The sequence below is a fragment of the Budorcas taxicolor genome, chromosome 9, assembly GCF_023091745.1.
Source record: "Budorcas taxicolor isolate Tak-1 chromosome 9, Takin1.1, whole genome shotgun sequence".
Lineage (NCBI taxonomy): Eukaryota > Metazoa > Chordata > Mammalia > Artiodactyla > Bovidae > Budorcas > Budorcas taxicolor.
In genome coordinates this window covers 33,437,750-33,453,713 of record NC_068918.1, presented here as the reverse complement: position 1 = coordinate 33,453,713, position 15,964 = coordinate 33,437,750, and the positions used below count along the sequence as shown (strand labels likewise).

Here is a 15,964-nt window from a genome sequence, read left to right as displayed (position 1 = left end):
TTATCCCTCCCTTCCCCTTATCCTCTGGTAACTCTTAGTTTCTTTTCTGTATCTTTGACTCTACTTCTGTTTTGTAAATAAGGTCACTTATACCCTTTTTTTAAGGTTCCACATATAACCAATATCATATGATATTTGTCTTTCTGTTGTCTGACTTCACTCAGTGTGATAATCTTTAAGGCCCCCCAACTTGCTGCAAAAGGCATTATTTTGTTCTTTTTCATTGTTGAATAACATTCCATTGTATATATGTTTCACATCTTCTTTATCCATTACTCTGTTCATGGACATTTGGGTTGCTTCCTTGTCCTGGCTATTGTAAATAGTGCTGCAGTGAACATTGGGGAGCATATATCTTTTTGAATTATTGTTTTCTTTGGGTATATGCCCAGTAGTGGGATTGTTGGGTCATATGGTAATTCTATTTTTAGTTTCTTAAGGAACCTCCATACTGTTCTCCTTAGTGGCTGTACTAGTTTACATTCCCACCAACAGTATAGGAGGATTCCAGGATTATCTAGTTTTTTTTTAATTGACAAGTTTCAAACTTACAGCAATAAGTTTAGTTTCCATTCATCATCTCAGTTTGATATAAATATATATGGATATGAGAGTTGGACTGTAAAGAAAGCTGAGCGCTGAAGAATTGATGCTTCTGAACTGTGGTGTTAGAGAAGACTCTTGAGAGTCCCTTGGACTACAAAGAGATCCAACCAGTCCATTCTAAAGGAGATCAGTCCTGAGTGTTCATTGGAACGACTGATGTTAAAGCTGAAACTCCAATACTTTGGCCACCTGATGTGAAGAGCTAACTCATTGGAAAAGACCCTGATGCTGGGAAAGATTGAAGGTAGGAGGAGAAGGGGATGACAGAGGATGAGATGGTTGGATGGCATGACCGACTCGGTGGACATGAGTTTGGGTAAACTCTGGGAGTTGGTGACGGACAGGGAGGCCTGAGGTGCTGCAGTCCATGGGGTCGCAAAATGCTGGACATGACTGAGCGACTGAACTGAACTGAACTGAATAGTATAGGAGGGTTCCAGGATTCGGAGAAGGCAATGGCACCCCACTCCAGTATTCTTGCCTGGAAAATCCCATGGACGGTGGAGCCTGGTGGGCTGCCGTCTGTGGGGTTGCACAGAGTCAAACACGACTGAGCGACTTCACTTTCACTTTTCACTTTCATGCATTGGAGAAGGAAATGGCAACCCACTCCAGTGTTCTTACCTGGAGAATCCCAAGGACAAGGGAGCCTGGTAGGCTGCCGTCTATGGGGTCGCACAGAGTTGGACACGAATGAAGTGACTTAGCAGTAGCAGTTCCAGGATTATCTAATTTTTATATGTTGAATTTTATTGTGACAGGTAGTTAAATAAGTTACTTGCATGCCAGCTTGATTCATTTGAAGTATTTTTTTTAATTGAAAACTTCATTGAGATAATTATAGATTCAGATGGAGTTATAAGAAGTAATGCAGAGAGATCTCTGTGCACTTTTCTCATTTCCCCGCTAAAGCAACATTTTGCAAAAATGTAGTATAAATATCAAAACCAGGATATTGACATTGATTCAATTCACTGATCCTATTCAGATTTCTCCAGTTTTAATTATATAGTCATCCCTAGGTATCCACAGGGTATTGGTTCCAGTAGTCCTCGAGGATCTAAGAATTTGGTAATATTCATGTCCCTTACATAAAATGGCAAACTGCAAGGAATGCACTTGGCCCTCTGTTTCTGGGAGTTCCACATCAGCTGTGCTGTACTCACTTAGGTGTGTATATTTATTTCTATACAGTTTATCACCTATGTAGGTTCATATATCCACTGCCTTAGTCAAGGTACTGAACAATTGTATTACCACAAGAATTCCTTGTATTGCCCATCATTTTATAACTATACCTATTCACCCTCCATTTCTACATCCTGGCAACCACTAATTTGTCCTCCATTTCTAAAATTCTGTCATTTCAAGAATGTTATATAGATAAGAAAGCTTGTAACTTTTTAAGATTGGCTTTCTGTTTTTCACTCACATCATTCAGTGGACCATCATTCAAGTCGTATGTATCACTGTCTCTGGAAATGGCTCGTCTCACAGCTTTCTTTGCCTTGCATCATGAGGTATCACTTTACATGTGAACAGCTGTTATTCAGTGAAGGACTGAAGAGTGCCCACGTGTTGGTTTCTGGGGCTCTTTCATTGTAGAACTGCCTCCTCTCTGGCACTTTGCCTCACAAATTTCACCTGCATTTCTGGACTCCCACAGTCCTGATCTCTTAGCCCAACTCAGTTAGACCTGGGTGTTTTACTTGGATTTCCTCTTTCTGTGCAGCAATCTGAAAAGTGCCTGCAAGCTAAAATCTGGAGTGACATAGGGCTCATCTTCTTAATCCAGTTGTCTGCTGATGGGCAATTGGGTTGCTTCCACATTTTGGCTGCTGTAAATAGTGCTGCTGTGAACACTGGGATGCATGCATCTTTTAAAGTCGGTGTTTTCATTCTTTCCAGATATATGCCCAAGAGTAGAGTTGCTGGATCATATGGTAGTTCTATTTTTAGCTTTTAAAGCTATCTCCATACTGTTTTCCATAGCTATTGCACCAATTTACATTCCCACCAACAGTGTACAAGGGATAGAAGAAGCCATGAGGATGAGAGACAAGACCAGCATTCCCTGGCCTGCCTGCTTGGGGAATGCTGGGTATGAAATGAACTTGATCACTTTCAGTGTCCCCAAAGCTCTGGGCTTTCTGTGAGGGAATAGGCTTCCGGTGCATGCCTTGTTAAATGCTCAGGCTGTTGATTCTTCGATTACTAATGTGATCATAGTGATTAAAAGTTTCAGAGTGTGTGTATTTATTTAACTTTAAAATTATTAAAGTTGGATAATTTAATTATAAAGGTTAACTGTATCTGAATTTAACTGTATCTGTATCTGAATTTCTTTCAAAAGCCTATTCTCAGCTTTTTAAAAAAGCATTATAATTGTCAATTATCCAGCTCTAATCTATAGCTATTATTTATTTGCAGTTTTTATGTTAGATGCTAGTCTATATTTTCTTATTTTTTACTGGTGAATTTTCCATAGTGCCTAAGAGAGTTCCACGGGCTTCCCTCGTGGCTCAGATGGTAAAGAATCTGCCTAGGATACGGGAAACCCAGGTTTGATCCTTGGATCTGGAACTTACCCTGGAGAAGGGAATGGCTACCCACTCCAATATTCTTGCCTGGAGAATTCCATAGTCAGAGGAGCCTGGTGGGCTACAGTCCACAGGGTCAAAAAAAGTCAGACATGACTGAGTGACTGACACTTTTTTTCATGCTAAGTAAGAGCCATTACTTCTTTTATTTATTATTATTTTAAATAATAAAATAATTATTTTACTTATACTGGTGCCTTTCAGAAGAGAAACTGATAAATAATCTGTAAATCTTGCCAGTTATGAACATAGGTCTCTGGAGAAAATAGTCCCCAGAGTGCTAACTAGATGTTGTATTTCCTAAAAACAGGATTTTAACAGATAAGAATAATATCAACATTTTATTTTTAGGTAGTGTAACATAAGAAATAAACACTCCTTAAAAAAAAAAAGAACATAATGTTAAGTTTTCCAGTAGCAGAGTGTGGGTTCATTATCCCAAAGCTAATGAACAATCGATAGAGCAATCAGTACATACGGTTTAATAGTATTTTTTTTTTAAGGTACAGGGAAAACAATGGTGATGGACATGTTTTATGCTTACGTGGAAATGAAGAGGAAAAAACGTGTTCATTTTCATGGTTTCATGCTAGACGTTCACCAAAGTAAGTTGATGATGTGAAAGAAGTGATTTTTAAGTGGCCAAACACTGCAAAGTAATTTCCCTCATTTTAAAGTTCCTAATCTAAAAAATTAGATTTTTGCTAAAAGTAAGATTTTATTTAGTTTCATTTATTTTGTGCTATATTGAAATAATTAGTAATGTGTCCAGAGTTGGTCCTAGAGACAAATTGATTCCTTCCAAATCAGAGAACAGAGGTTACTCTGTGAAGGCCAGACATTTCCTCTGTCTACTAAGGATCAGTAAAAAATGTTAAAGCCTCACCTGTCTCACCAAGGTATTCTTGATTAGGCCCTTTCCTCCATGTCACCTTAGCATGCAGACATTCAGTTTGTTCTTGCATGTATGCTTTATTGCTTTGTCAGTAGTCTTACGTTATTTCATCTTTGCATTATTTGTTAACAGCCGTACTGTAACCTCCTCAGGGCAGGAATATTGTACTTTTCTTCAAATACTTTCAGCATTTAGTAACATATAGTGAATGAAGTAGGACTGGCTGGAAGTAAGGGAACATCCTGGTTAGACGTGCCAGACATAGAGGGCAGGGTGACCTCCTGTGCCTGCATCCCTGAAGTCCTCAGGGCTAAGATCCATCTGTTGATCCATCAGCCACCATCTAATGATCTGTTCTGTCACTTTATCATCTCCAAAGTGGCTGAAGAGTGGAGATGGAATGATCACAGAGTGTCCTTACAACCATGGGAATGTAGTAATATGCGAACAACTTATTTTGAGGTAGAGAAACTGCAACCAGCCTCAATAATCATATTTGCTTATATGTGAAATTTAAACTTCATTTGTATATTCACACTGTTTCATTTAGAGGTTTAAAAAGTGTGTACTTAGTTGTCTAAAATGTACTTTTAGTACAATATTTGATTTGTGTTTAATTTCATCCATTTAAGGAATACACCGCCTTAAACAGAGTTTGCCAAAGAGGAAACCAGGATTCATGGCTAAATCATACGATCCAATAGCTCCTATAGCTGAAGAAATTAGTGAAGAAGCATGTCTCTTATGTTTTGATGAATTTCAGGTAAGGTAGAGATGTTTCATAGATGTAGAATGGTATACTGAGTTAAGTGTGAGTATTTCAATTCTGTTCCTGATTTTATCCGTTTTTATAAATTAATACTTCATCTGTTATGACTTTAATTTTATTATCTAGTCCTTGAGTCAGCACAGCATGACTTGCACAGGGCAAATTGACCCATCTACTTTTGTATGGCCAGTGAGAAAAGAAATATTTTTATATTTTTTAAAAAAAGGAAAAGAGGGCTTTCCTGGTGGCTCATTGGTGAAGAATCCACCTGCTGTTGCAGGAGAGGCAAGTTCTGTCCCTGGCCTGGGGAGATCCCACGTGCTGTGAAGCAACTAAGCCCACAGCTATTGAGCCTGTGCTGTGAGCCTGGAAACCTCAACTATCAGCTACTGAAGCCCATGCACCTAGAGCCTGTGCCCCTCAACAAGAGAAGCCACTGCAATGAGAAGTTTGCACGCTGTTACGAAGCATAGCCCCTGCTCACCAGAAATAGAGAAAGGCCTGCACAGCAGAAAAGACCCAGAACAGCCAAAAATAAATAAATAAATAAATAAATGAAATTATTAAAAAAAAAAAAAAATGCATCAGACAGCCTATATGGCTGGCAAAGCCTAAAATGTTTACTCTTCTTCCTTTTGTAGGAAGCTTGCCTACCCTATATTCTAATCAGTGGATTCACATTTCCGCTACATCATGATGTAGGGGAAATAATATTGTGATTACAAAATAATATCTTTAAAGATATTTGAAGTTTTTTTAAAAGTGTTATATAAAAAATAAGGGATTCACACATCTCATTTAAGCCTCATCACTTATCTGTGATGAAGGAAGGGAATGGTTGAGTTGAAATTTTAAAGTCTGTTCTGGTTTTAAGATTTAAAATTGTGCATTTAAATTGGTACTATGTTATTCCCTGGTCTTTATTTCTTATGAGAGCAATTATCGCATCAAGGCAAACAACGTCTTACGCTTGTTCTGTGTCCTCTGTATCCTTCTGTATCCCAGTGTTAAAATAGTAGTGGTAGTAAAAATAACAGCAACAATAATAATAATGAGACAAGATACTCTAGGTTAAGAATTGTTTTCTCTTATTTGACTGTTCTTTTTGGTAGTTCTGAATGTTTCTTCTAAGATGCTTACCATAAGTGCAATTGATTATTGGAATGAAAATAGAAAAATCCATGCGTTCTGAATATAAGCTTAAAATAAATCCATGAGTACTGAATATAAGCTTAAAAATAGGGCATCCCACCCAAAACTTTTGAAAAAATATTTCTGGACCCAAGTGCAGAAACTCCTGTGTCTGATTGCCTGAAATAAAGGCCCAGAGAACTTTCAAGAGTAGGAGACTAACATTAGTTATATGCCTACCCGTGGCTCAACTGGTAAAGATTCTGCCTGCAATGCGGGAGACCTGAGTTCAATCCGTAGGTTGGGAAGATCCCCTGGAGAAGGGAACCCGCGCCATTATTCTGGCTTGGAGAATTCCATGAACTATATAGTCCATGGGGGGTCTCAAAGAGTCAGACACGACTGAGCGACTTTCACTTTTCACTTTACCTCAAGGCAGGCCCTGGGTGACTCATTCATCTCATCTAAGCCTCACCATGTATTTGTAATGAAGTGAGGAAATTGCCCTGGTTGAATTTTAAAGTTTCTTCCAGTTTTAAGATTCTCTGAAATTATGCATTTAAATTGGTAGTGCATTATTTCCTGTTCTGTGCGAGTTAGTGGGTAGATCAATGACCAGGATGCCTTTATCCCAAATGAGGCAAGTCGGTCTCCTCTAGCAACTCAATACACACAGCTCACATTGGTCTCAGTTTATGATAGAGGAGAAAGGAGAATTTTTTTTAACCAGAATGGTGTTACACTGAACCATTTGGGGAGGAGGAATTTTTACCTCTTTCTCCCTTCAGTCGTATTCAGACAGCCTGGCATTCACATTCACCCTTTGTGTTGTAGAACTACAAAGGTCTTCGGAAGAAAGGCTTATGGAAAGAGATGTTCCTCAGCTGCTCTGAAGAGGTACGCTGAGTACACGAGTGTACTACAGAAAGAGAAGGGCCTTATTTAGTTCTAAAAATAGCACCGAGTTAACAGTTATGTGGCCTTCAACAACAAGTCAGTGATGAATCACTGAAGGCCATCTCTCTTGGTTTCTCATAATAAGTTTTAACCAAAATATCTCTAAACAAAATTGAATTGACAGAGTTAAATTTTTTTTCCCCCTTAGAAACAGAAGTTTTATTGAAACAGGGAAACCAGTGATGTGAACAAAGCACTACTTCTGTATGTTACTTGTGTTGTGTCAGCTTTTTAAAACAAAATAAAGTTTTAGGTACATGATTCTCAGTACCTTTTTTTTGCCACAGTTATCAGGTATTCAACACATTAAATATTTGATTAAAGGTATTGAAATTAAAAATTTTAAAGTATATTATTACCCAAACTTTGTTAAGTAATTCATGGCTTACAAAGTGTCCTTACTTCACTTAATTCTATTAAATACTTATTCTGCATGATGGAAATAACGAATAGAATTGGCAGGACCATTGACAGGACTGTTCAGGAAAATTAGGAGAAGATAAAAATCTAGTTATGCAAAGATCCTGAGAAGATTTATGCCAAGCAGGGCCAAATTACGTACTGGGCACAACAGGTACAGTGCTGAGGGTCCATGATACTTTAAGGGGCCCATGAAAATAATTTATTTTATAATTTGGAGAAGAAATGAATATATCAAATGAATATATAGTGAATCCAGCCTGTATCTGTCTGTATCTGTACTATATTTGTTTATACCAACACAGTTATAAAATACAATTTATATGTATATAGATGTATATTTATATATATTCTTAAATAAATTTATATTTTAATTGAGGAAAAGTCTTCTAAAGGTTAAAGGGCCTATGAAAATCATATTGCCATCCTCATAGTGAGGTCCTAAAAGAAACCTGTCTAATTGCTGGGTATTCTCTGTTGAGTTCAAATTTTATAAGATTGATACATGATTGTGAAGAAGGAAACAAAAGCAACTATCTATTGGGATGAATCAAGTATTGTAAATGAAATGTAAGGCAACAGAAAAGATTTTTCAGATTATATATTAAGGGAGATCAAAAGGGAGACAGACCCCTTGCTTATAAAATGTTGCTTGCTAACAAAGAGAAAGTGAATGTGACGGAGCTGTCTGTCATCTCCTACTTTATCCAGAGTTGGTTCATTCGTTCATTTACTCATTCACCCCAGTTGTCTTAAAGAGCCTTATTCCTTTCTATAGGACCCTATTTGTCCCACAGTCACATGGATCATGTCAGGACATCTGATCTATGAGTAGCTAGTCTACAAGCTTGTCAACACCCGTGGACTTGTGTAGTGTGGCCTAGTGATTAAGCCAGTCATACACTTTTTCTTGTGTATTTGAACTAAAAGGTACAGAGGGAAGTTCCCACTTAGTAATGAGCCAAGAACAAAGAGATTTAGGAAGTAGCTGAATCACATTAGTGGAAGGAGTACCAGGGTCCTCCCTAGACAGCTGCTGAGCTCTCCAGAGCAACCTGTAATTTCAGGCCAGTTTCCAGCACCCGTTCCCGGGAGGTGCTTTCAGTGCTGTTTCATCTTGGGATCTCAAGTATAAACAAGCCCTTTCCTTTAGGTGAATCTCCTGCTTCTTGCCAAGAGTTTTGATGAGAAAGGAACTATTCAATTTATGTCTTGCTTTTATCTTCTGTATTGAAAAAAATTTTCCTGTGATCTGGAACAGATAGAGTGAATAGAAGTAAAGTAACGTGAGGAAACGCCATCTTCCTTAATATCTGTTACCTCTAATGGGAGGAGGTTTACCCTGATGAACCAAAGCCCAAGAAAAGCAGGGAGAAGAGGTATATATTAGGATGCTTTTGGCTGCAGGTAACAGAAAACCCAACTTAAAAGGGCTTAAACTCTAAGGCAGGATGTATTATAAGATGGGATTATAAGGCAGGAGAAAGGAATGGCAACCCACTCCGGAATTCTTGCCTGGGAAATTCCACAGACAGAGGAGTCTGGCAGGCTACTCAGTCAGACATGACTGAGTGACTAAGACTTTCACTTTTCAAGATGGTGTCATCCCCCTTGCTCAGCCCTGCTCCCCACCCCTCGCACCTGCTTCCTCTCTAACCTTATCACCCTTACTTTCAGACTCACTGAATGCTCCCTACTTTTCCCAATCTTATTTTCTTCATAGATAATGAACCATAGGTAATGGCGATTTTTATACCAAATGCTTGTTTCTCACCAGAGTTCTAAAAAAAATATGCACAAAGACTACAGAACGAGACTGAAAAACAACTTGATTGCTTTTATTTGCTCCCGTATTTCAGGGTAGCATGCTAGTATGGTAGCGTTTACCCTCTTCCCTTGAGGAAAGTTGGCCTGAATGTCCTAGAATGAAAAATGTTAATGGTCTTGCTCTTTTGTTTTCCCTGCAGTACCAAACTCGAACCTTGGAGCTTACCACTGCATGCAAGAAAAGGCTAGTATTTGCATATACCTTTTGGAGAAAAGCCAGGAAAAGTGAGAATATAAGGGCAAGAATGAGGGCAGAGCTGATCACTGAGCAGAGCCTAGATTTCCTAGTTTCAGTATCCTGTGGACTATCTTCCACTGGTCTTAGAAAAGCTCCTTCTAACACATCGAAACTGGGTTAACTGCCAGTTCAGGTCTCTACTTGTCCTCCTTTTCTAAAAATCAAGAAGGTAAAATGATATCTTAGAGTATTGCTGCACCAGCACTCTGACCCCAGCGTCTGTACAGTTTAGAACAAACAAGCTAAGTCTTTGCAGTTTCTGCATGGAATAGCCTCCCCTACATGTCCATCGTGATACTCTCTTCTTCAGATCTTTGCTTAATTATAACTCTTAACAAGGCTGATACCCTGTTTAAAAATACAATTGACTCCCACACTTCTAAAGCCCCTATCCTTTTTTTTCCCGTAACATATATTACCTCTGACATATATCTACTTGTTTATTGTTTACTACTTATTATACATGTTTCTCTACAGGAATGTAAACTCGAAGGTTGTTTTGCTGATTGATGTATCTCAAATGTCTAGAACAGTGCTTGAGTATAAATGAATGAACAAGTAATAATGAGTGAGCAAATGAATGAATAAATCTTAGTATCAGTTAATAACTATTGAAGTTATTGAAGTAGTCCCCCAACTAAGCCCACTTCCTTCATATATAACAACTTGCACTTTTTCCTGTCTGAATTATCTTAGCATTTTTGTCTAATAGTTGAAAAATGGGATCTCATTGTTTTAATTATATTCTTTTAAGTAATAATATGGTTTGTCTTTTCTGTATATATTTGCTTACTGTTAAATCCATCTTTTGTGAACTAACTGTTGGATTCAATGACCATTTATTTTTTGAGGTGCTTTTATTCTATTAGTATATGCTGTAATAAATTTATCTATTGTTTACTGAGTGTTTTCTGTGTGCCTGTGTTCCTAACTACTGTACTATGCTATGTATCATTCCATCTCAGCTAAAATTCTAAACAGTTATATATAAATCATATTGTCTTATCCTAACATATATGATATACAGAGGTAACAGTCATAATGAACATTTCTTGAGGATTTACTATGTCAAAATGATTTTGCAAGGTAGTTGTTGTTACTGCCTTTATTGGATTGATGAGAGAATTAAGGATCAGAGAAGTTGAGTTACTTTTCCAAGGTTACAGAGCTGGTAGCTCAGTTTGAATCCATCATCAGTGCTCTTATTCACTAGTAATAAAGGCTATGTTGTATGTTCTTTTTGCTATATGTCTTCTATTATATGTTTAAATATATAGACCTAGAACTAGATGGGTTTTTAGAAAATCTTCTAATGATAGAGTGTAGAAATTATCCTTAAGCCTAGTAAGCCTAGTACATACATTGCTGATTTGCTAGCGCAGTTTTTAGGCACTTTAATCTCTATGACAGTGTGTCTGCAATCACTTCACTTTTAAAATTGAATCCTATTACTGGTCTTGATTTTTAACTAGTTATTATTGACCATTAGATGGTGTTAATTAATATAATATTTACTTTATAGGGGGATGAACAGGAACAATTGTTGCTTAAAAACAATAATATATTGTTTCTTTTCTCTTAAATTTAGGGCTTTTTTAAGATTATGTTTTGGTAGCATTCAGATTACATTTGCAGGTCAGTTTTACCAAGCGTAGTATTTCAGTTTTACCTGTGTTATCAAATACACTGTTCTTGTTTGAGAGATTTGTCTAGATAGAATATTTTCATGTGTTTTAATTACTAGTTACTGAAATAAAATAGGTTTTCCTTAAAGTTTTCTTTAGGGTCTTCATATCTTCTCTTGAATATTAATATTTATTATTAAGCCATTTATGATTTTGAAGATATCAGAATCTGAAGGAGACTGAATTTTAAAAAAAATGTTTTCTCATGTTTCTTTTAGGGACACTGGATAGATATTTTACTAATATGGTACAAAAAAAAAGAATTCTGATGAGCAGAATATCATGCAAAATTCTCCTCTATAAGCTATCAATATCATTTAAAAAATAGTTTTGACCGTTTTTATAAAACAGGAAAGCTATTAAAAACTGCTAATAAAAAATAGTTGCTTATTTTTGTGCTAATACTAATTACTAATAATGCATGCTTATGTTTGTCACTCATTACATGGCCTTATACCAATCAGTAGATGACTGAGACTCAAGTACTTACACATGTAAATTAACCATTAGATTTTTTTTTTTCCTTTTTTTTACTTAAGAGAGTCATGATGGAAAGCAACTCTAGGTCATAAAAAAATCTTTTCTCTTTAATGCTAATGAAATGTCTCCACTCTGTATTAGCAGACTACCCTTAGTGGTAATCTGTAGCCTTCTCTTTTGTTCCTGGTGGTAATGAAATGCTGGGTGATGAAAAAGCTCCCTCTTCAAGAATGTGTGGCCAATTGTCTTCTGTTCACTTATACTGTAAAATTACTGTTCCCCAGCAAAGCTGAACAAGTGCAAGGACAAGATCAAAAGAGTATGCATTGGCACCCGGCTACACCAAGTGACTCCTGCTTTATTAATTAGCCATAGCTTCTCCAAGTTAATTTACTCTGCTAGAGCAAAAACATTCTGTAATACAAAAACAACAAATTATAATTCAACCACCAGTCCTTATTGCTTGCTCTTTCAACTTTCAGTTTAAACCTTTGCACAGTGTTATAAGCTAAACGTCCCTTCACTTATCTGAACCTTAGGGCACAAAAGCTATTTTAATTTTTTTCAAGAAAATCTGAGATAGTCAAATAATCACTTTTATTCTCTAAAATTGAGTGATTTTAATTAATAACCATTCTTTTTAAAAGTCAGTGTATTGGGAATCCAACTTAAATGTGCAGTTGCTTCTAAAATTTGCAAGCTTGTTCTGTCCTCTCATCAGAAATGCCACTGGTGTTTAAGCATTTGAAAAGGGCCTTCTCTGTGAGTGTTTTGGCGGAAGCAAAATTTGACAGTGATCCTAAGCTCCAAATTAAATAATATCAGTACCACTTTCCTTTTCATTTTAATCACCACTTTGTGAGTTCTTTAGGTCTTTAAAAATTTTTTTAGTTAATGGTTTAAAGTTAAAGCCTAAGACAGCAAAAAAAAAAAAAAAAAAAAAAGATTTGCACATTCCCATATCCTGGTTTGATTTGGTTTTGTTCAGGTGGGAAGGAAATAATTAAACTTTTGAGTGAGATATAAGCTAAAAGAGAGAAGTGATTTAGACTTCTGTCACTTCTGTTGTTAGTTAGTTGTGTTATAACCATTTAGTTGGTCACTTTTAGTATTTTGATCTAATTTGAAAGAATGTCACTAGTTTCTGTGTACTTTAGCATGATTTAAAAATAACAATGTGATATATATTGTGTGATATATTTTTGTGAATATAAAATAAGTTTTATTGAGATTACCTAAAATGTGCTGTTAAAGGAAGATCAAAACATTTTTACGCTGAGAGTATCCAAAACTATGTTATTATATTCATAGGGTAAGGTGCAATAATTAATATCAACCTTCACTATATATTTATTTGTGAAGTCAACTTCCTTCCCTCCCTAATTTCTGTATTTCTTTGTGATTTTAAAAAGCTTTTAAAAAAAATTATCATTAAGATTGCTTGTTAATTGTGGATTAAAAAAATAATCTTAGAAAATATCAGTGGTCATATTATCTCTGTAACTTAGATAAAGTAGTTTTATCTGCATTGTTTATTTCTGTTTTAGTCAGAAGCTATTTTTTTTTTTTCAGCACCGTGTTAACCATCCTTATAAGGTTGGTTTTTTTGTTTTTGGGTTTTTTTTGTAGAAGGAATATTTGTGTTTGCGAAGGTTAGTAGAGGCTTGCTGTGCTGGAAATGACTGCAGTGCCTTTTGATTATTCATGGACAGTAATAGAAGGCACTTAAAAAGAACAATGAAATTGCTTATTTTTGTGATGGGCCATCTGTTGAATTGTTTTGTGCAACAATTGCACAATAGTATCTATGTCATATCATTCTATTTTCAACAGCAGCTGATTTTGTCTCACAGGCTACTTGTCCTTATTTCTAAAGTCCCATGACCATTTAAAGTCACCTTTTCAGGGACCTTTGCCAGAAAGGTGTTAGAAATCGCAAACAGCCCGTGTTTTTTTTTTCTCTTTTTTTCTCTCTCCTCTTTATTCGGGGAGAGAGGCTGTAATGGGAGTAGGAGGGGGAGTAGGAAAGAGGAGTTGGTTATGTTCGTTCTAATTAGTTAGATTTCCTAAATGTTTAGGACAATTATCTGTGCTTTCCACCTGTAGTTCTATGAAAGAAGTTAACATAGAATCATTTGTTAATTTGCGTAGAAATGATAGGCTTGCAAAAAAGAAGAGTCAAGTTTAACCGACTACAGTCTTTTATGCTTTTAATTATCTACTCTTTTCTTCATGATAATTAGAATTTTTCTCTTGGAATTCACTTCCATATTTAAAAAAAAAAAAACGATGAGCCATTAGCAAATTTGTTAGAGCAGAAGTGAAATTAAAATAAAACAAGTGTGTTGCTGTCCATAGGTCACTGACATTGCTGATGCCATGATTCTGAAACAGCTTTTTGAAAATCTGTTCAAAAACGGGGTCGTCGTTGTGGCAACATCCAACAGGCCACCGGAAGGTAAAAACAAACATTGTGCTAGTCTTATCCAATTAGGTGGAAATGAATAAGCTTTTAAAAATTCATAATTTTGTACTCATTTTATTATGTTAATAAATCTGATGACTTTGTTTTATCCTAAGTTTTATAACTAACTTAATTTGAAAAATCAGTCGATATTTGCATTTGAAAATGTTTTAGCAAGCTAAATCCTGGTGATCTCCTGTGTTTGACGCACTTGCAGTTTTGCTCTGAGTATTAGATAATGCATATTAAAAATACTGGCCTTTCTAACTGCTTTATATGGGTCATAAAAGAAACTCAGTGAAATGAAAGGAAAAATTCCTAATTGAATCTTGGGAAAAGACAAACCTTGCCTGCATAAGTGGTTTCTGATTCTTCATTTATCATTTCTGAAGAAGCACTTGTGGCTTATTTGGACATTGTTTAAGAATTAAAATATAAGAATATATAGATAAAAATAGCAAGTTAAAATCTTGTATCTTTCAGCCCATCATGTGGTCAATTGAAGGTTGAATACTACCAAAAAATGGTATTTTATATATTATTAATATTGACTGTGTGGATCACAATAAACTGTGGAAAATTCTGAAAGAGATGGGAATACCAGACCGCCTGACCTGCCTCTTGAGAAACTTATATGCAGGTCAGGAAGCAACAGTTAGAACTGGATATGGAACAACAGACTGGTTCCAAATAGGAAAAGGAGTATGTCAAGGCTGTATATTGTCACCCTGCTTATTTAACTTATACGCAGAGTACATCATGAGAAACGCTGGGCTGGAAGAAGCACAAGCTGGACTCCAGATTGCCGGGAGAAATATCAATAACCTCAGATATGCAGATGACACCACCCTTATGGCAGAAAGTGAAGAGGAACTAAAAAGCCTCTTGATGAAAGTGAAAGAGGATTGAGTAGGTCAAGAAAAGATAGTGATTAGTTTACTTCTTTATAAAAATCATATTATTGTTTCTGTGAAAAAAAAGAAAAAGAAAGTGAAAAGAGGAGAGTAAAAAAGTTGGCTTAAAGCTCGACATCCAGAAAACAAAGATCATGGCATCTTGTCCCATCACTTCATGGGAAATAGATGGGGAAACAGTGGAAACGGTGTCAGCCTGTATTTTTTTGGGCTCCAAAATCACTGCAGATGGTGATTGCAGCCATGAAATTAAAAGATGCTTACTTCTTGGAAGGAAAGTTATGACCAACCTAGATAGCATATTCAACAGCAGAGACATTACTTTGCCAACAAAGGTCCGTCTAGTCAGGGCTATGGTTTTTCCAGTGATCATGTATGGATGTAGAAGTTGGACTGTGAAGAAGGCTGAGCGCCGAAGAATTGATGTTTTTGAACTGTGGTGTTGGGGAAGACTCTTGAGAGTCCCTTGGACTGCAAGGAGATCCAACCAGTCCATTCTAAAGGAGATCAGCCCTGGGATTTCTTTGGAATGACTGATTATAAAGCTGAAACTCTAATACTTTGGCCACCTGATGTGAAGAGTTGACTCATTGGAAAAGACTGATGCTGGGGAGGGATTGGGGGCAGGAGGAGAAGGGGACAACAGAGGATGAGATGGCTGGATGGCATCACCAACCCGAGGGACTTGAGTTTGGGTGAACTCCGGGAGTTGGTGATGGACAGGGAGGCCTGGCGTGCTGCCATTCATGAGGTTGCAGAGTCAGACATGACTGAGTGACTGAAATGAACTGAACATTGACATCTGACTGGAATGCTATTATACCAGATATCTGCATGGTTAAGTCCTTTCCTCTTTCAGGTCTTTGCTCAAAGGTTATTTTGCCAATGACACCTAGACTCACTTCCCATTTGAATCTACAAACCATCCCATTTCCCCTGGCACCACTTCTTCTTACCTGCTCTGTTTGTTTATGTAGC

The 15,964-nt window shown here is 36.7% G+C and overlaps 1 protein-coding gene across 5 annotated transcripts in view; it reads left to right on the top strand.

Moving 5' to 3' along the window:
* AFG1L (AFG1 like ATPase) overlaps nucleotides 1-15,964 on the top strand; it is a 198,635-nt gene that overhangs the window by 57,130 nt on the left and 125,541 nt on the right. For all 5 annotated transcript variants that reach the window (XR_008199911.1, XM_052645769.1, XM_052645768.1 and 2 more), the window contains exons 4-6: nucleotides 3,710-3,811; nucleotides 4,734-4,864; nucleotides 13,967-14,066. Coding sequence is in view for 4 of the 5 variants with exons in the window: in XM_052645769.1 (XP_052501729.1) it covers nucleotides 3,710-3,811; nucleotides 4,734-4,864; nucleotides 13,967-14,066 (333 nt within the window). In the remaining variant the exon portion in view is untranslated. The remainder of the gene's footprint in view (nucleotides 1-3,709; nucleotides 3,812-4,733; nucleotides 4,865-13,966; nucleotides 14,067-15,964) is intronic.